Genomic DNA, 21,874 nt, shown 5'->3' with positions numbered 1-21,874 from the left:
ACTTATAATAAGAGAGAATTTAACATTACAAAAAATCTTAACTGTTTTCAAGTAGTCACTGAACCATGGAAATGAGGTCAAGGACATTGGACATGTGACTGACAGAAACTTTGTAACTTGAGGCATCTATATACAAAGTATGAAGAATCCAGGTCTTCCACCTTCTAAAATATAAAGCTTTTAAGAAGTTAGCTAATGCCGCCGCCAGATCATTTTCCCTATGTCAAGCTTTCTCCAACAAAAGTCGCAGGCTCAACAAAAAATGAAAAAACATTTGGTTTTAACATTTTTTATTTCATATACAGATATCTTTATTCAACTATATCTCATGATCTATTTGTATGACCAGTGACCATTTATTTCATGTAATTGATTTTATGTTTACATGTAGGGACACTTTTATTAAAGATGCAGTGCATCAACACTTTAATACATTAATTAGTTGCCACCAAATGCATAAATGAATTTTTACATTAAGTGGCACATACAGTAAACATCAACTATTTTTGTGTTTTGCCCCTTACACTTTCAATAAAGATGATGTGCTTTTGAACTTGCAGTTAAGATAAAAAGAACAGACACTTACACTAAAGAAAACGTGTATTGCCACATACACATTAGATAATATGTCCTGCCATTTACACTTTGATAAAGACAAAATTTGTAATAATCAGAAAATTTCACTCTAGTGCAGATATAAATTAAATAAATTATGTACATTTTTTGTTTAACAAAACTCCACCAACTGAACTATAAGTTAAAATATGGTGGCCCTAATGAACAAAAAAAAAAGAAAAATTAAAAAAAAAGTCCTTTATGGGAAAGATTGAGCATGCATCCAGTTTAGTGTTTGAATCATAAAAACCTTTACTTAAACAAATTTTGAGGGTCATACATGTATAATGAGAAAATTAAATGAAATGTAAAATTAACAAAAATCCTTTACCAAACAACTTAAAACACAATATGCAATACAAAAAATATATAATACAATTGACTTTATTCTTAGTAAAATGTACTTATGTGGATTAATAGCAGATACTCAGTTAAAAAATGGTATAATACATAATATGCAAATATCACATTTTAATTCATACAATTAACTACTTAAAAACATGACAAAACTTTCAGCACCATTTTGCCGTCTCTGACAATATAGCACTAAAGATAAACAAAATTAATTTTATAGTTTTAACAAATATTTTTGTCACTTAATTTACATTGAATCTCATCAGTATTAATTCAAAACCTTAAGATGAAACAGAAAATCTCTAAATCACCATTAAATATAACAAACTTCTTGATTTTCTATTATACAGCTTCAAATGTTTTCAACATTATGTCACATGACTGTATAGTAACCACATGATAGTCACATGACTGTATAGTAACCACATGATAACAGAAACTAAAATAAACCCAATTCACCATATTTATGAATACTCCCATACAACAAATCATTTGGTCAACTAATACTCTTTATATTGTGATGCAAAAAAGCGGAAATTTATTTGTAAACAAGTCTAACACTTCACTATACATGCTATATATTGCCTCAAATATAAAACAAGTACCGGTAACTATAATTATGACACTTTTTTATGTTTAGTTTATTTTTTCATTTTGCTTTTAGAACTTGGTTGATCAAACCAAAGTTAAGCTTCTGAAATACCTGAATTCTCGTTAAGAATGCCTACATTGGCAAAGGTTCATCCTAAGGTAAATATTCATAAAGAGAATTCTGCACTGGCAACAGTTCTTAAGAAATCAGATTATTCTTTGTTAGAGAAAGTTGTCAACTTGGAATTTTTTACCATTTTTTTCACCATCTATCAAAACATCTGACTAACAGCATTACATTATTTATTTTTAAGGAGGATCTTTTACCAATGAAATACTTGAAAAGAATGAAAATGGAAACTCTGATGTTAAAAAGTAAATGAGCCATTTTAAATTCCCTATTGATTTGTTTATCAAGCTTTGTTAATGTCTATCTGCATATCAACATGTATATATAATCAATAACAAATCCCTCACTAACAATAATAAAGCAGCAAGAAAAAAATACATATAATAAAATTTAAAAATCTTATAAATATAAATGTACCATTCACTTTTATGCTTTGATGATGAAATTTCTGCATTTCTATAATGAAGAAAAAGTGAAAAATAACACTTCTACTGGTTTTCTTTGACGTAATGTATTATCTAAATAGTAATCTAGTTTTAATTTTTCATGTATATTTCCATAATGTTATAATGAAGAAAAAAAACATCATTGTGCTTAAAATTTTACATGTAATTTCAATATTCTGTATGATGAGACAGTAATGGATGTACTTTTATCAAATGTAAAAAGCTAGCAAACATTACTGTCAAACTTTAATATTAGATTAAAAGAGAATAAGAGATGAGGACAGTTATATACCTTATAACATTAATTTAAAGATGCCTTTCTTGCAATATACATAATGAAAAAAATTAAAAGTTAATGGCATGTGGTCAATACCAGAATTTCAATTCTTGCCCTCTTTCCTGTATTTTTACAAAATGTATTTTCTTCAGTGATATTTAATGTAGGGAAGATAACTTTAATATTTAAGATGAAGATGAAGGAAACTTCACATAGTCAAAACAGAAATTTCATCACAAGCATTAGTAATAACAATGGGTTCAAACAGGTATAAAAGTTCCAAACACAGTATGAGCACTATCAACACAACACTGTACACATGGTTAGTACAATCAATTACCTATCAAATCTAATCTCAGATTTTGTCATAAATACAATTAGTTACATCCTTAACATATATCTTACTCGATATATTTTTTTAAGATTCTGCAATGGCTAGTTTTTATTTATTTAAAACATTCATTCAGTAAATCCATTTCCTATTATCATTCAAATATCTTGTACAACAGTAGTTTGATTACTGAAAATCTCAACAAGTACAGTTTTTTTTTTTTTTATTAGAAATACAATTAACTTGCTTTGATTAACTTTTTGCCATTGTTATACAGAAAATCAATACGTTGCATTTTCCTTTTTTAAACCAAAAAATAATACTAAATAAAAAGAACTACAAAAGCCTGCCTTGCATTTATATCTTAAATCTGACCAGATACAACCATCAAAATAATGTACAAGTAGCACTTATCTGTACAGACATTTAATATAGGGAAATTAAAAGATTTGTGAATCACATCTGGTGGTTTGTCAAATAAAAATATCTTCTTCTTATACTCAATGAATATTTCAGATGGGATCATTATCAGGAAACATCAAGCTTAAATCCTCAATCATGGTTTGGTTCAAATGTCAAACCTTCAATTAAGAGTGTTTCTATTAGACAAAACTACCTCTCATACGAAAAGGTGACATTCAAAAATTTAATGTATTTACATAGAAATATAATAAATAATAATTGATCACACATCAGTCGTAACTGCTTATAAAAATTAACCACATTTCATGTTTTCAAACTCTGAATTGAAAAGATAAATACAATGTAATTTTGATGTTCTGTTGGTGTTTCAAAATGAAAAAAAATTAAAAAAATACTATGCTAAATTCAGAATTTAATGTGAACATTTATTATTGAAAATCTTTGTCAATTGTAAAGTTTGACTTATTGTGATGCAAAGCATGTCACAAATTTTCCATCAATACAATCCTCATATTAATGTCTGAATTTAACCATAACACAGGAAAGTTTTACAACACCTAAATCCATGTTAGATAAACCTAAAAAAAAAGTCTGCACATTACAAATCAAGCCTTGTTCCCATCAATTTTAATATGATAAGTCATAATATTGGATGTAAATGCTACAATATGAAAATTTTTGATAGACTATGTGCTAAAAATTATCTGGATGCATTTTATTATCTAGGTTATACATAAAATTAAATCTGAATCAATGAAAAATTCAGATGCAGTTCAGTCAACTTCAGTGAGTGCTAAATACATACAAAATTTCATAAAAAGGGGAATACCATCTTATTATAATGGACCTTAAAAAGAGTAATAATGGTGTAAACATGTGGTATTTGGAAATTAATCTCATGACTTAAGATCTTATCAGTTAATAGTGTAAAATGTAGATCAGTTCAACCTTATTGTATGGCAAATTGTCTTGAAACTGGATCTGAACACAAAGTTATATTAATCAACTTCTCAGAATTTGAGGCAAATGCACATAAATGCTTGACTGAAGAGAACTTATTTGTTTATCTCAACATAAGTAACATTTGATTCAATATCATGCCTTTTTTTACTTTAATATGCCAAAGAAACTGAATTTCTATAATTGAATGTTTGGAAAACAGTTTGCAGCCGCCATAAAATTAATGTCTGACATAAATGGGTAACATAATTCTACGACTTATTGCTTTTTCATACAGCTTTTATAATGATACAAATTGTGTGCAAAACAACATCGATTTTTAATGCTCAAATTTTAAGGTAAATCATATCAATAGCACTCTTAAAATGATTGATACATAACATAATATAATTTGAGGGTAAAAATGGACAATTTTTTTTTTTGAAAGAGTTTATATCACATGCTCAACTTGTTAACTGTTTATAAATAGCGTCTCTCTGATCTTCGATCTTTAACCCTCCTGTTTACACACTGTTGTAGATCCATCATTTCCTGTAACTTTTCATAAGTTTACAGTTTATAACAAGAATTGAAAGTATGTAATTGTGCATGATTCATTCTAAAACTTCTAAATATGTGTTTGGAACTTTTCCCTTTTGTGAACCCCGCTCTGCCATTAACCAATCAGGATCCAGTCCCGGAACTTTGTACACTGTTATTAGCTGAAATAAAATAAAACAAATATAAAAATAATGAAGTTCATATCTATATCATACCACAAGTTAAAATACACAAAAAACACATTCACAAAACAACCAATATTTAGATTATGCACACTAATGTTGATTTGTCTGAATTTAAAATTTCCAACTACTGTTTTTTTATACGATGGTTGCAGGAAATAGTGCAATGGATTGGAACTATTTGTGTTTGCCCAAATAATTATTTAATGGATATGTGAAATGAAATGATACAAGTGTTGACATGCAGATATGACTTAAATGTTTACCACTGGACAAGATGCTGAGTCAATGCCAAACACACACATAAACAAATTAACAGTACAACCACAGATACTTTTAAAGACACTGGCCTACCAAAAAATGTATGTGAACCACTGAATCATGAAAATGAGGGTTAGGTCAAAGGGAATACTATTCCTCTACATTGAAACAATTCAATTAACCAAAAGTAGTGGACCTTTCACTTACAGAAACTGAAAATACTATGTTTATCATTGAATGTAGTTCCAAATGCTTTAAGTTATTACTCGTATAATTAAACAGACATTTTATACACCTTTCAATGAATATGAAGACCACATAACTTAACTTATATAGTCATTTAGTAACCAAACTTATTCCATCATTTACATGTGAAAAATTATGAATATTATCAATAAAAGTTAAGTATGCCCTTTTCTGACTGATATGTATAAACTGCAGTAGTTGCACAAATTAATAGTTGATGACATATCTTGCCTGTTTACTAGTCACCCTTTGAAATTTATGTTAAAGTTTTTCACATAATCGAGTTTTACTGAAGTATCACATACATTTAACATTATCAAAAAAAACAACATGAAAATAAGCTCAAGGTCAGATGAACACGGCCAGACTGAAATGTATACCATACAATAATTCCATACACCAACTTTAGTTGTTCTATTATTTGCTATATCTGAGAAACTGATTTAGTCAAGAACATTTAACATTGCCCGCTGACCCTTCTTCATAGGTCAAGGTCAGATGAAATTTATGATTATCCTATGCACTAATATGACCAAATATAATTGACATTTTGCTAATAGTATCTGAGAAATGAACATTACCACAAAAACTGAAAGTTGACTATTGAACTATGAAAACAAGGTAAAGGTAATATGAACCCTGCAAGAGGGGCAGGTGTACCTTATAATCATTCAATACACCAAATATAGTTGACCTACTGCTTATAGTATCTAAAAAATTCGTAAGGGTTCCACGGAACCCAGTGTCTCGCCTACTTTTGCTGTTAATCGCAGACTCAACAAAAATGAGGAAAAACATCAATAAAAATTTCCCTCTCGATACTGTCTTTTGATTGAAAGAAGCTTCCAGGTTTGGTAAAAAAAATCCAGGATAGTTTATGAATCTAATAAATGTTTTATAAACTTTAACTGCAGACTGTATGTAATGTTAACTGGAAGAAAAACTAAGTCCATTTATAAGTAAAATACAGAAAAAGTGAATTTTTTTTACAAAATTTACTTCTGAATAATATCTTATGATCAGAAACAAGCTTTTGTCTAAGTTTGGTAGAAATCCAGGATAGTTTAAGAACATTATAAAAATTTTAAAAACTTAAACCACAGAGTGAATGTTTTGTTTCTGGCAAAAAAACTAAGTCCATTTATAAGTAAAATACGGAAAAGTGGAAATTTATTTTTACAAAATTTTCTTCTTGATACTATCTTATGATCATAAACAAGCTTCTGTCCAAGTTTGGTACAAATCAAGGATAGTTTATGAAAGTTATTAAAATTCTAAAAACTTTAACCACAGAGTGAATGTAATGTTTCCTCGCAGAAAAACTAAGTCCATTTATAAGTAAAATACGGAAAAGTGGAAATTTATTTTTGCAAAATTTTCTTCTTGATACTATCTTATGATCATAAACAAGCTTCTGTCCAAGTTTGGTACAAATCAAGGATAGTTTATGAAAGTTATTAAAATTTTAAAAACTTTAACCACAGAGTGAATGTAATGTTTCCTCGAAGAAAAATTAAGTCCATTTATAAGTAAAATACGGAAAAGTGGAAATTTATTTTTGCAAAATTTTCTTCTTGATACTATCTTATGATCATAAACATGCTTCTGTCCAAGTTTGGTACAAATCAAGGATAGTTTATGAAAGTTATTAAAATTTTAAAAACTTTAACCACAGAGTGAATGTAATGTTTCCTCGCAGAAAAACTAAGTCCATTTATAAGTAAAATATGGAAAAAATGGAATTTTATTTTTACAAAATTTACTTCTGGATACTATCTTATGATCATAAACAAGCTTCTGTCCAAGTTTGGTAGAAATTCAGTATAGTTTAAGAAAGTTATTAAAATTTCAAAAACTTTAACCACAGAGTGAATATTTGTGGACGCCGCCAACGCCGACGGAATGTAGGATCGCTTAGTCTCGCTTTTTCGACTAAAGTCGAAGGCTCGACAAAAACCGACCTAAACACTAAATTTATGTTGACAAATAAATTGTAAAAATGAGGTCTAGATCAAGTGAACAATGTCCAATAGACATGTACACATTCCAATGATATGTAGAGCATAAGCAATTTAGCAACTGTATAGATGACATAAAGGTATGATTCTGAAGAATTCTGATTTTTATGAAATGCTTTGTGCAAATAGTTTATGCTGCTGTCACCCTATGCCTCACATTTTGTGAAGCCAAAAACTAATCATTCAACAACAAACAAGAAAATATGCCATGGTCAGGTAACCCCAACTGTTTAGGTTCACCACTATAACTTTTAATAAATCAAGAAACTTACATGATTCCTAGTACTGATTTTCTTACCCTTTAAAATGAGGGCAATATAAGGGGATTCCTGTTAGAAAGGCTTTGGCACACCATAAGAGTATGTAGTGCCATAAATATTTTTTCTTTAAAAAGTCATATTTTTGAGGGACCACTCTTGACTGACCCCTTAGGTGATTTTGTTTGACTTTAGTTATATCCTTACATTACTGGGATGAGGAAAGGTCTCAAAATACAGTGGCAACCTCAGCACCCAATGGGGTTACTCTTGTTAAAATATGCATTGCTGATCAAAAAACAATAAAAAATGAAATCACTAATCCTTTTCTGACAGACATGAGTATTCTACATTTGTTTGAAACTATTTCACTGGGATATTTTCATCATTTCAGTAACCAAAATTTACAAAGATAATCATGTTTTTCGTTTTGAAATGATTTTATAGAAATACTTCAATAATTGCCAGTAAATTTTTTTACAGTTTGAATCTTTCCAAAAGTGAAAAAGAAAAGAACTGTGACTTAATATTAAAATAGAAATCAATAATTCTCAATACCTTATACATTTGTAATAAAAAACAAATCTACAGAGAACATCCAAAAAAGGACAAAGTACAGAAATGTATCTACTTAGAATTATAAAAACAATCATGCATACATGTATATACATATTTGTCAGGTAAATAAATTCAAATGAAAACATAAACAATATAAAAAATATAAATAACATGCAAGGATTTATGGATATATGTCTGTTAAGACCATATTAATTATGTGCTTTACATTAATTTACAGTGATTTTTTTTTGTGTACCAAAAGTTTTTTTTAAAATCTTTTATGATAAAAAAAATATACCCCAAAACCAAAGAAACTTCAATAATAAAACTGATGTGAGATTTTTAATTCTACAAATAAACAAAAAACTTTTGGCACATCTGTGGTTAACATAAAACTATTTTAAACATTCCTAACCTCATCAGCTAAGAGGGATAACTCTGAATTATCTGCAGCATCATAATCATATAAAACTCTAGCCTGTTTTTTCTCTGTACTGGGTGTTGCAGCTGTGATGTGTATCATAGGGGGTGCACTTGGCTGAACAGGGAGAGTGGAATTAGGGATACCTGGTCCAAGGGAATTTGTTGAACTGTTCCCACTACCAACAGAATAACTGAAAAACAGTAGAAAACTCCACTAAAGCAGGAAAACATGCAATGCCCTTTTATTCCAACATTACCATTATATCCTGTTCCCACTGGATATACAGTTAACTCCCCTTGGAGATTTTTTTTTAATTACTAAATCTTCAATTTCTATTTTTATACCCAAAGTCATGAACATGTATATGTTATCTTAAAATCCCAATAAACATGATTTTGTTTGGACTAGAAGCATATATAGGGAGAATAGACATTATGTGTACAATGAAAGCTACTGGAGAACTCCAAATATATTTACTGACCTCGTTTTACCTGTTTAAAAGGACAAAGCAATTAAAAGATGAGAGAAAGGTGTGTAGTTATAGACTGAATGACAAGACAGAGACAAGTTACACAGAGACAAACAGATATTACCAACAAAGTTCAACTACAGTGTTCATGATAAGAAGCGCTTGCTCTGCAATATTTTATATTTATTAAAGTGAAATATGTAATTTTGCTGCAATCCATGCACATTTTTGGGTTAATTTGCATCAAAGAACTTAAAAGCCAAATTTGGTGATCATTTTTTTTTTTTTATATCAATACATGAGAGCCTATAAGTAAGATGATTGAAAGCCAAAACATTTCAAACTCACTTTTATGAGTGAGTTAATTATCCTTCATATATTCTTATACAGTCCTCCAAATCTTTTGTTTTTCATATACTATACATGACCAAGGTCAATTGATTTACTTTATTTTAACTTTATTTAACAAATGTGTGCAATTACCTGCCCTTTTTAGCTTTTTCATTTGAGGATTTTATATCTCAAAATAGAAAAAAAATGAATTCAAGAAATAACCCAAGAACACAAATACAGAATAAATTGTTAGTAAAGAGATATGTTTTGACTGTTGGAAAATGAAATACAATTGATTCATCATAAGTGGTTACATGAACTGTTCTCATAAAATACTCAAACATGTAAAATAAATTTCATTTGTTACCTTAATTATCAAAATATCTTCTACATAGTTTGATATTTAAAACTATGCATAGGAACTGTTTAAGTCCCACCACACAAAATCTTAAAATATGAAAGGCAAAGGGGAATAACTCTAGAACGGGTAAAGTTTTGCCAACAAACTTCAAACTTGATATGTGTTTTGTGATAACATTTGGTTGAGGCAAACTAAAGTTGTAGAATGGAAACCAACATTGGGACATACAGACTGATGTACAGACGGACAAAGGTAAAACTTAATGCCTCCACCTCTCGGTACAAGATCTATTGTGGACAAGAAAATGTTCTACAAATTCTTTTATTTTAATGATGATATGCAACACTTTATTCATAATATGATATACCTTCATGCCATGTATCATAAGTCAAGATAAAAAATAGTTTAGTCAAGGCAAGACCGTATGAGTTCCAACAGAAACACTACTTAAGGTGTCTTGCGGGTCTAAATCAAAATTTTATTTAAATATAGGATTATATTTTTTCTACAAATGAACTTTATCTTATACTTTATAAAAACATAAAATAAAAAGATTGGGTCACCGTTCATTTACCCTCACAATCTGCTTTCTAGAGAAGCATATATTTTGGTAAAGTTACTTTTTTTCTGTTGAAACTAATAGGAGAAAAAAGGTAATATATAAATAAAAAAAGAACTAAATTACAGAAGTTGCTCAATTTACAAAAGTTTAGTTTAAGTACAGCTTATTTGAAAATAATAATAAAAAATATAGGTCAACGATGAGTTAAAAAAGATATTTCAATTTTAATGCAAAAAAATGGCATTTTTTTCACCAAAGGAAGATAACTTGGAGCATTTTCAATGGTATACACTTTTTTAAAGTTATCTGGGGTCAACACGAATTGATTTTTTTTAATGTTTTTTGTAGGTATGATAAAGTAACAACTAATAAAGGTAATAAATAAAATTTATGATGAAAAATAACTGTTTATTTTTTTTTCTAAATTTTTATACCCTCGAGCCTCCTTAAGCATTTTCATTATTTAGAGATGCACTTGAACAACTGCAACTACACTATAAAAAAATCCTTCTTTACAGAAACAAGAGGCTCTCAAGAGCCTGAATCGCTCACCTTAATTTTTTTGGTTAAATCTCTCATCAATGATTATTTTGGCTTTTCAATTTATTTAAATATTCTTTGAATCGTCCTATTTTCTTCAAAAGCAAAAAAAAAATCATTTTCTCCTATGTTCTATTTTAGCCATAGGAGCTATGTTTCTGACATACAAGGAAATGAAATATAAAATTTATACTAGATACTCTGAAACTCATTTAGCCTACGTTTGGCTGAAATTGATACAGCAGTTTCAAAGGAGAAGATTTTTTAAAGTAAGTTAACATGATGAACAAATTGTGAAAAAAGTCTTTAAAGGGCAATAACTCCTTAAGGGGTCAATTGACAATTTTGGTCAAATTGACTTATTTGTAGATCTTACTTTGCTTAACATTTTTGCTATTAACAGTTTATCTGTATCTATAATAATATTCAAGATAATAACCAAAAACTGCAAAATTTCTTTAAAATCATCAATTCAGGGGCATTATACCTGAAAAACCAGTTATCCAATTCGGCTGAAAATTTCAGGACAGGTAGACCTTGACCTAATAAATACTTTAACTTCTTGTCTTATTTGCTCTAAATGCTGGAGTTTTTGAGATATAAGCCAAAAACTGCATTTTACCCTGTGTTCTATTTTTAGCCATGACGGCCATGTTTTTTGACGAAATAAAAAATAAAGCACAAACTTTATTTTATACACCCTACTGATCATTCAGTTGAAGTTTGGTTGAATTTGGTTTAGTAGTTTTAGAGGAGAAGATTTTTTAAAGTTAGCAAATATGATGAACAAATTGTGAAAAATTGTCATTAAAGGACAATAACCCCTTAAGGGGTCAATTGACAATTTTGGTCATATTAACTTATTTGTAGATCTTACTTTGCTGATCATTTTTGCTGTTTACAGTTTATCTTTATCTATAATAATATTCAAGATAATGACCAAAAACTGCAAAATTTCCTTAAAATTACCAATTAAGTGGCAGCAACCCAACAATGGTTTGTTGATTCATCTGAAAATTTCAGGGCTGATAGATCTTGACCTAATGAACATTTTTACCCCATGTCAGATTTGCTCTAAATGCTTTCGTTTTTGAGATATAAGCCAAAAACTGCATTTGACCCCTATGTTCTATTTTAAGTAACAGCGGCCATGTTTTTTGACGGATCAAAAATCGAAGCACACACTTTGTGCAGGATAATCTAAGGAACAATCATGCTAAGTTTCATCCAAATCCATTCAGTAGTTTCAGAGGAGAAGATTTTTTAAAGTTAGCAAATGTGATGAACAAATTGTGCAAAATTGTCATTAAAGGACAATAACCCCTTAAGGGGTCAATTGACAATTTTGGTCATATTAACTTATTTGTAGATCTTACTTTGCTGATCATTTTTGCTGTTTACAGTTTATCTTTATCTATAATAATATTCAAGATAATGACCAAAAACTGCAAAATTTCCTTAAAATTACCAATTAAGTGGCAGCAACCCAACAATGGTTTGTTTGATTCATCTGAAAATTTCAGGGCTGATAGATCTTGACCTAATGAACATTTTTACCCCATGTCAGATTTGCTCTAAATGCTTTCGTTTTTGAGATATAAGCCAAAAACTGCATTTGACCCCTATGTTCTATTTTAAGTAACGGCGGCCATGTTTTTTGACGGATCAAAAATCGAAGCACACACTTTGTGCAGGATAATCTAAGGAACAATCATGCTAAGTTTCATTCAAATCCATTCAGTAGTTTCAGAGGAGAAGATGTTTGAAAAATTGTTAACGACGACGACGACGACGACGGACGCCAAGTGATGAGAAAAGCTCACATGGCCTTTTAGGCCAGGTGAGCTAAAAATGTGTACAACAAAAATGTATGAAAACCAAATTAAGATAAAAGAAAAATGCATTAGGAAATCTTTTTGGGGTTACAATATTTTAAGACACAGTCACACTTATGTAGTTTATCTTTATTTTTTTATTTTTTATGTTTTGTCTTTTTTTATGTAGGTGTTGCTAAAACTTATAAGAATATTTTTAATTTTAAATAAAATTTAAGCAGCACCTTAAGCAAAAGTCATACTTACACACATCATTACATCTATTTATGACAATGTTAGAGATGTAGAGAAATATTTAATAAGCAGAATAAAAGGTTTTATATAGGCAGTTTAAATGAAACCAAGTCTTTATTAGAATATGAACAATATCAATTAGCATGCTATAACAAAAGAAGAAATACTAATAATGATGGAGTAACAGTTTGAATTTTAGAAGCAAAGATTTATTAATATAGGAAGAATATGAAAAAATAAATTATCCACCATTGACAAGAACAACTGTTTTGTTAAATTCAAGTCATCACATGACATTGCTTGAAATAACATGACTAACCATGGTGGACATGCTTTAATGTCACACTGGCTTACTAAATTATGTACTTCTTTATGGTGTGTTCTGTTTCATGGTTAAAGTGCACATGGCAAATTTCAATAAAGTCATTACTAATGCAGTTTTCTAACATGTAAAAAGTAAGCCTCACCCTGATGTTTAACTGCATGTTCATGTATGTTTGTTAAACTGCCTTGTCTTAAATGATCTGTTGAACTTTAACTGTTTATATAACACCAATGATCAATACATTTACAATCCACGAGTAAATAAATTAACAAATAATACCCAGCTGAATCTTCATTAGGTAATTTACAAACTAACTGGACAATACCTCAATCTTACAGGCAACTGTTTTCATAATTGAATAATCATGATTTATGTGACTAAACAACAGATGTTTAGACTGGAATATGAATATTTCAAGGAAAAGAGAAGTTTGAAATTTGCTGTTTGCTGCTTAGCTTTCAAATATTTGTCATGCAAGGGTAGATAACTCTGATCTTTTCCCATCATAAATGAAAAGGGATATAAATATACAGAAGTAGAAGTAGACTCTTACGGTCCTCTAACAAAGCTTGAAATGCTTGCAAAAATTCTCCAGGTACAGACCTGTAATATTATTAATCCATGTATTATATATCTGTTTTTTTCTAAAACGTTTATGTATAATCCTACCTTTGCAATCCAATAAATATCTATTATTTATACCTACATTCCGTGTAACCCTATCTGTACACACAGACCATTTTAATTTTAACTAGTTCATTCCTATCCATATAATTTGTTTTCCCCAAGGATATTTTTTTGCAGGTTTTGCTTCTTAAAATTAATAGAGAAGGTTTACTTTTATAAGTTGTTATTTGGATGGAGAGTTGTCTCATTGGCACTCGTACCACATCTTCCTATATCTATGAGCATGAGATCTGGATTAAAAAAAAAACAAGATCGCATGTCAAAAAAAAATTAAATTTTTATAGTTTTACAATTGAACACTCAAAAACAGATCATCCATAAAAAAAAAAAGAATATTACGATACTTACATTATCAAAAAGACCTAGACACATACAAATATATATAAAAAAAACTTACACCATTGAAAGATTGAAAAAAAGAATAATAATTCAACAAACCTTCCCAATTGTCTCTGTAAATCAGCCATATATTGCTGACACTGGGCATAATATGTCATCTGAGCTTCTATGAAGTCATTTAAACATCGCAAGTGATGAGCCTAAAATAAATAATGTTTGCATGCAATTTATATCAAAGAAAATCAAGATATAAGATATATTCTTCACTTTCAAATTAACAAGTTTTGCAATATCAATCAAAACTTTTTATTTTCAGGGTTTCAAATTTCTTTTAATAAAAGACCCAGGACCATTTTATTTTGAAATGAAAGGTTGCCTTAATAAAGTCCAAGAGCCTGTATTATACATTAGTCTAAGGAATGGGAGCTACTGGAAATTTGTAATTAATAATGCAGAGTTCATTCCCAGAAAAGACAGGTTCTGTACCTTGGATCCATATTTATTTGAACACCCTGATTTCATTCATTAAAGATTCTAGTCATGGAAAACAAGAAAATTCCAATTAACATGACACTCACAGAATAGCTGTTCCATGAGAAATTTTAGTTATATTGTTATCAAACATGTCAAATGAAAGCATGATTTACTGAAAATAACACTTACATGAGCACTGTTAACTCCTTCTAACAATAGTTTAGTAATCTCAGCTTGTCTGTCAAATTCAGTCTGGGCTATCCGTAAGTCTGCTTCTGCCTGTAACAAAAAATATCTGGTAAAACTGTATTCACTACATAAATGTAAAATATTGACATGGTAGTATCCATATTAATCATCAATATTGATATAAGGCTACCAATCCTCTTTAATAATTTCCTTTGAAAACACATGTACGACTCTTCAAAGGAATGTTTTACTATATATCAGGCTTTTTTTTGTGTGTTTCTCATCTTTGCTATGTTTGCTTTTGTAATAAATCGAAAAATTTCACATCATGAGTAAATTTCTTTAAAGATACAATAAACATGATAAAGGAGATACTTTAAAAAGACAGGTATGACCTTACAACAAAAAAGCATATGCAAAGAATTACAAGATGTGATAGGAACAAATCTCGACTTACTGATGGTCACATAACTGAGAGATCTCAAATTTAAGCGTAAATACAATTGTAAACAAGAAACTCAAAAAAGTAAACAAATTGTGTATGTAGATGTCTATAGACTCTATAGTACAACATGTTAAGAGACCCAGGCAAATCCTAGGAACAGCTGTTTTTGATTGATTGATGGCTGCTTAACATCCAGCCGCAAATATTACAGACAAAAGACAATAATATTCTAAAAATTTCTTTTTAACAACTAGTTCATGCAAGATGACATATTATTCTGACTCCAAGCAAACAAGAATTTGCTCCAACTTAAAACGCTGAGAGCATGGAGAAGCAGCAAATAAATACCAATTTTAAATTCTTTGTTTCAGCAAGCCAGACATTGTAATCATAACCTCTTGCACTTAAGGAGAGATGAGCATGCAATCACAAGACCACAGAGATGATTTATTTTGATGATATTTAACTCAACAAAAAATATATAAATACATTTTAAGTAATGGCTAACAAGATTGGCAGATTGCTTCAATTGCAAATAAATAAAACATAAGTATATTGCAGCATAGAATATGTTTGTACTTTTTTTAATGACTATACTCGAATAAACATGCCACTTAACAAAATGTTCAATAACATCTGATTGCAAGCAGATGATAGACTTTAAAAAAAATATAATCTAATTATATGACAATGGATGGCTTGACATCAAGGCTTTAAGAGATAAAACATTTTAAAAACATTTCATCATGTTAATCTAATCAAACTAGAGGCTCTAAAGAGCCTGTGTCGCTCACCTTGGTCTATGTGAATATTCAACAAAGGACACAGATGGATTCATGACAAAATTGTGTTTTGGTGATGGCGATGTGTTTGTAGATCTTACTTTACTGAACATTCTTGCTGCTTACAATTATCTCTATCTATAATGATTGGCACAGTAGTTTCAGTGGAAAATGTTAGAAAAATTTACAAAGTTTATGAAAATTGTTAAAAATTGACTATAAAGGACAATAACTCCTTAGGGGGTCAATTGACCATTTCAATCATGTTGACTTATTTGTAAATCTTACTTTGCTGAACAGTATTGCTGTTTACAGTTTATCTCTATCTATAATAATATTCAAGATAATAACCAAAAACAGCAAAATTTCCTTAAAATTACCAATTCAGGGGCAGCAACCCAACAATGGGTTGTCCAATTCATCTGAAAATTTCAGGGCAGATAGATCTTGACCTGATGAACAATTTTACCCCATGTCAGCAGTGTTATTGTTTGCCTCAAATTACAGCCGAAATTCGGCTTTTTCCCCTAGAGAAAATTCCCAATCACTAAAAAAAATGGCTTGAAATTCCTCCCAAAAAGTTTAACATTTTCCCAAAATAGTGATGGCATTGGTAGTAATGTTTGTAAATATTGTATTCATGTTATTATTTTGATATTAGAAAGCACTTTTGAGTTCTGGTTTTCTGATCAGAATCATCATGGTGCTTGTAACACAAGTGGTTTTCAATGCAATTAGTACCAACATTGCTTCTGTTTCTTTCCCCTCTCCGAAAAGTACCTTTCAGGTTCAAAATGTCTGACAACCAAAATATACAAGAAAAAATAGTGCAAAAAAGACAGCAAAGGTCAGAAAAAATCGGAGATGTGTTTAGAATAAAATATACAAATTTCCCAATTTCAAAAAAAAATATGCATTTTTCCCAATAAAAAACGGTAGAGGTAGTTTTGAAAAAAGACAACAATATCACTGGTCAGATTTGCTCTAAATGCTTTGGTTTTTGAGTTATAAGCCAAAAACTGAATTTTACCCCTATGTTCTATTTTAAGCTGTGGCAGCCATCTTGGTTGAATGGCCGGGTCACCGGACACATTTTTTAAACTAGATACCCCACAGATGATTGTTGCCAAGTTTGGATTAATTTGGCCCAGTAGTTTCAGAGGAGAAGATTTTTGTAAAAGATTACTAAGATTTACAAACAAGAGGCTCTCAAGAGCCTGAATCGCTCACCTTAATTTTTTTGGTTAAATCTCTCATCAATGATTATTTTGGCTTTTCAATTTATTTAAATGTTCTTTGAATCGTCCTATTTTCTTCAAAAACAAAAAAAAATCATTTTCTCCTATGTTCTATTTTAGCCATAGGAGCTATGTTTCTGACATACAAGGAAATGAAATATAAAATTTATACTAGATACTCTGAAACTCATTTAGCCTAAGTTTGGCTGAAATTGATACAGCAGTTTCAAAGGAGAAGATTTTTTAAAGTAAGTCAACATGATGAACAAATTGTGAAAAAAGTCTTTAAAGGGCAATAACTCCTTAAGGGGTCAATTGACAATTTTGGTCAAACTGACTTATTTGTAGATCTTACTTTGCTTAACATTTTTGCTATTAACAGTTTATCTGTATCTATAATAATATTCAAGATAATAACCAAAAACTGCAAAATTTCTTTAAAATCATCAATTCAGGGGCATTATACCTGAAAAACCAGTTACCCAATTTCGGCTGAAAATTTCAGGACAGGTAGACCTTGACCTAATAAATACTTTAACTTCTTGTCTTATTTGCTCTAAATGCTGGAGTTTTTGAGATATAAGCCAAAAACTGCATTTTACCCTGTGTTCTATTTTTAGCCATGACGGCCATGTTTTTTGACGAAATAAAAAATAAAGCACAAACTTTATTTTATACACCCTACTGATCATTCAGTTGAAGTTTGGTTGAATTTGGTTTAGTAGTTTTAGAGGAGAAGATTTTTTAAAGTTAGCAAATATGTTGAACAAATTGTGAAAAATTGTCATTAAAGGACAATAACCCCTTAAGGGGTCAATTGACAATTTTGGTCATATTAACTTATTTGTAGATCTTACTTTGCTGATCATTTTTGCTGTTTACAGTTTATCTTTATCTATAATAATATTCAAGATAATGACCAAAAACTGCAAAATTTCCTTAAAATTACCAATTAAGTGGCAGCAACCCAACAATGGTTTGTTTGATTCATCTGAAAATTTCAGGGCTGATAGATCTTGACCTAATGAACATTTTTACCCCATGTCAGATTTGCTCTAAATGCTTTCGTTTTTGAGATATAAGCCAAAAACTGCATTTGACCCCTATGTTCTATTTGAAGTAACGGCGGCCATGTTTTTTGACAGATCAAAAATCGAAGCACACACTTTGTGCAGGATAATCTAAGGAACAATCATGCTAAATTTCATCCAAATCCATTCAGTAGTTTCAGAGGAGAAGATTTTTTAAAGTTAGCAAATGTGATGAACAAATTGTGAAAAATTGTCATTAAAGGACAATAACCCCTTAAGGGGTCAATTGACAATTTTGGTCATATTAACTTATTTGTAGATCTTACTTTGCTGATCATTTTTGCTGTTTACAGTTTATCTTTATCTATAATAATATTCAAGATAATGACCAAAAACTGCAAAATTTCCTTAAAATTACCAATTAAGTGGCAGCAACCCAACAATGGTTTGTTTGATTCATCTGAAAATTTCAGGGCTGATAGATCTTGACCTAATGAACATTTTTACCCCATGTCAGATTTGCTCTAAATGCTTTCGTTTTTGAGATATAAGCCAAAAACTGCATTTGACCCCTATGTTCTATTTTAAGTAACAGCGGCCATGTTTTTTGACGGATCAAAAATCGAAGCACACACTTTGTGCAGGATAATCTAAGGAACAATCATGCTAAGTTTCATCCAAATCCATTCAGTAGTTTCAGAGGAGAAGATTTTTTAAAGTTAGCAAATGTGATGAACAAATTGTGAAAAATTGTCATTAAAGGACAATAACCCCTTAAGGGGTCAATTGACAATTTTGGTCATATTAACTTATTTGTAGATCTTACTTTGCTGATCATTTTTGCTGTTTACAGTTTATCTTTATCTATAATAATATTCAAGATAATGACCAAAAACTGCAAAATTTCCTTAAAATTACCAATTAAGTGGCAGCAACCCAACAATGGTTTGTTTGATTCATCTGAAAATTTCAGGGCTGATAGATCTTGACCTAATGAACATTTTTACCCCATGTCAGATTTGCTCTAAATGCTTTCGTTTTTGAGATATAAGCCAAAAACTGCATTTGACCCCTATGTTCTATTTTAAGTAACGGCGGCCATGTTTTTTGACGGATCAAAAATCGAAGCACACACTTTGTGCAGGATAATCTAAGGAACAATCATGCTAAGTTTCATTCAAATCCATTCAGTAGTTTCAGAGGAGAAGATGTTTGAAAAATTGTTCACGACGACAGACGACGACGACGACGACGGACGCCAAGTGATGAGAAAAGCTCACATGGCCTTTTAGGCCAGGTGAGCTAAAAATGGTTAAAAATTGACTATAAAGGGCAATAACTCCTTAAGGGATCAACTGACCATTTTGGTCATGTTGACTTATTTGTAAATCTTACTTTGCTGAACATTATTGCTGTTTACAGTTTATCTCTATCTATAATAATATTCAAGATAATAAACAAAAACAGTAAAATTTCCATAAAATTACCAATTCAGGGGCAGCAACCCAACAACGGGTTGTCCGATTCATCTGAAAATTTCAGGGCAGATAGATCTTGACCTGATGAACAATTTAACCCCCATGTCAGATTTGCTCTAAATGCTTTGGTTTTTGAGTTATAAGCCGAAAACCACATTTTACCCCTATGTTCTATTTTTAGCCATGGCGGCCATCTTGGTTGGTTGACCGGGTCATCGGACATATTTTTTAAACTAAACACCCCAATGATGATTGTGGCCAAGTTTGGATTAATTTGGCCCAGTAGTTTCAGAGGAGAAGATTTTTGTAAAAGACTACTAAGATTTACGAAAAATGGTTAAAAATTGACTATAAAGGGCAATAACTCCTAAAGGGGTCAACTGACCATTTCAGTCATGCTGACTTATTTGTAAATCTTACTTTGCTGAACAGTATTGCTGTTTACAGTTTATCTCTATCTATAATAATATTCAAGATAATAAACAAAAACAGTAAAATTTCCATAAAATTACCAATTCAGGGGCAGCAACCCAACAACGGGTTGTCCGATTCATATGAAAATTTCAGGGCAGATAGATCTTGACCTGATTAACAATTTAACCCCGTCAGATTTGCTCTAAATGCTTTGGTTTTTGAGTTATAAGCCAAAAACCACATTTTACCCCTATGTTCTATTTTTAGCCATGGCGGCCATCTTGGTTGGTTGACCGGGTCATCGGTCACATTTTTTAAACTAGATACCCCAATGATGATTGTGGCCAAGTTTGGTTAAATATGACCCAGTAGTTTCCGAGGAGAAGATTTTTGTAAAAGTTAACGCCGGACGGCGGACGACAGACGCCGGACGCCAAGTGATGGGAAAAGCTCACTTGGCCCTTCGGGCCAGGTGAGCTAAAAAAAAAAAAACAGTTTTTAATATTTGCATTATTAACAAATAATACATATCTATATTCATAACAGTATTTCTTTTAACAGAAAAAGTTTCCATGCATGAAATAATACAAATCGCATGCAAGGATTGTTCATAAATTTTGATGAAATGCATAAATAACTAAATTCAATTCAGCTTTAAAGTAATCAACCCTACTCCCGCACTGTAACTTGTAAAAGCTACAAAGCGACTAATTTTTTTGCAAATTAAATCTTTAAAAAGTCTTTTACAAACGTCTTTTGTTTTTTTTAACCATATCGGCTTATATCCAAAAGACTCAAATGAGTATTTAGTTACCAGGGGTAAAAATAAATTCAATGTATACATGTCAATTCATTAATTTTTCAGTCCACTTGCCTCAATTAAGCATAACGCTGGGTTTAAAAAAGAAGCATCGAAAGAATAAGGCAATGTCTAAATATGTACAATAATTAAATACAGAGAGAGGCAATATCTACATACATGAACATAAATGTCATTAAGCTAAAACTGTAACCAATTCAGTAGACAAACAAAAAAAAACACTGAATTTTTTAAAAATAATATTTGATGTCTTATATCAGTACATGTATATGATTCCATATTGAGTTTAATTTTCAGACAAGTCTTTTATATTGCTATGGAATTTATTGCAGACTCAATGTGCAATGATATACAATTACTGTCTTTTGATGAGGTAAATATGCGGTTTTATTGACTTGTGAAAAAATGATATTCACTGAGGCCGAAGTCCAAAGTGCATAACAGTTTTTCAAAAGTCAATTAAACCTCATATTTACCGAAACAAAAGACATTAATTGTTATATTCCATATTCCGAGAGAAGAAAATGTATTTAATGATAAACATATACCAAAACAAATTTTACATGAAACATTTTACCATAACATTGCATGTAAAAGCGCGTTACGTTTAGCACGGTGAATAACACTTTCTCAGGTGAACATGCTTTTTTATTCAAAATCCAACTCATATAGAGAAACCTACTAAAATGATACCAATATGGAATA

The 21,874-nt window shown here is 30.3% G+C and overlaps 1 protein-coding gene across 5 annotated transcripts in view; it reads right to left on the bottom strand.

The window, feature by feature from the left end:
* Positions 1-273: 273 nt before the first annotated feature.
* LOC143064231 (endophilin-B1-like) overlaps positions 274-21,874 on the bottom strand; it is a 35,368-nt gene continuing 13,767 nt past the window's right edge. For 4 of the 5 annotated variants that reach the window (XM_076236904.1, XM_076236905.1, XM_076236906.1 and 1 more), the window contains 4 exons: positions 14,962-15,051; positions 14,398-14,498; positions 8,605-8,803; positions 274-4,828 (listed from right to left, as the gene is read on the bottom strand). In XM_076236904.1, coding sequence (XP_076093019.1) covers positions 4,721-4,828; positions 8,605-8,803; positions 14,398-14,498; positions 14,962-15,051 — 498 coding nt within the window. In that variant the 3' untranslated portion in view covers positions 274-4,720. Of the gene's footprint in view, positions 4,829-8,604; positions 8,804-13,825; positions 13,876-14,397; positions 14,499-14,961; positions 15,052-21,874 lie in introns of all 5 variants that reach the window. The other variant, XM_076236908.1, reaches the window with a different exon arrangement.

The sequence above is a fragment of the Mytilus galloprovincialis genome, chromosome 2 (assembly GCF_965363235.1).
Source record: "Mytilus galloprovincialis chromosome 2, xbMytGall1.hap1.1, whole genome shotgun sequence".
In the NCBI taxonomy this organism is placed as follows: domain Eukaryota; kingdom Metazoa; phylum Mollusca; class Bivalvia; order Mytilida; family Mytilidae; genus Mytilus; species Mytilus galloprovincialis.
The sequence above is the reverse complement of the archived record's forward strand: the minus strand, read 5'-3'. Positions and strand labels throughout refer to the sequence as shown.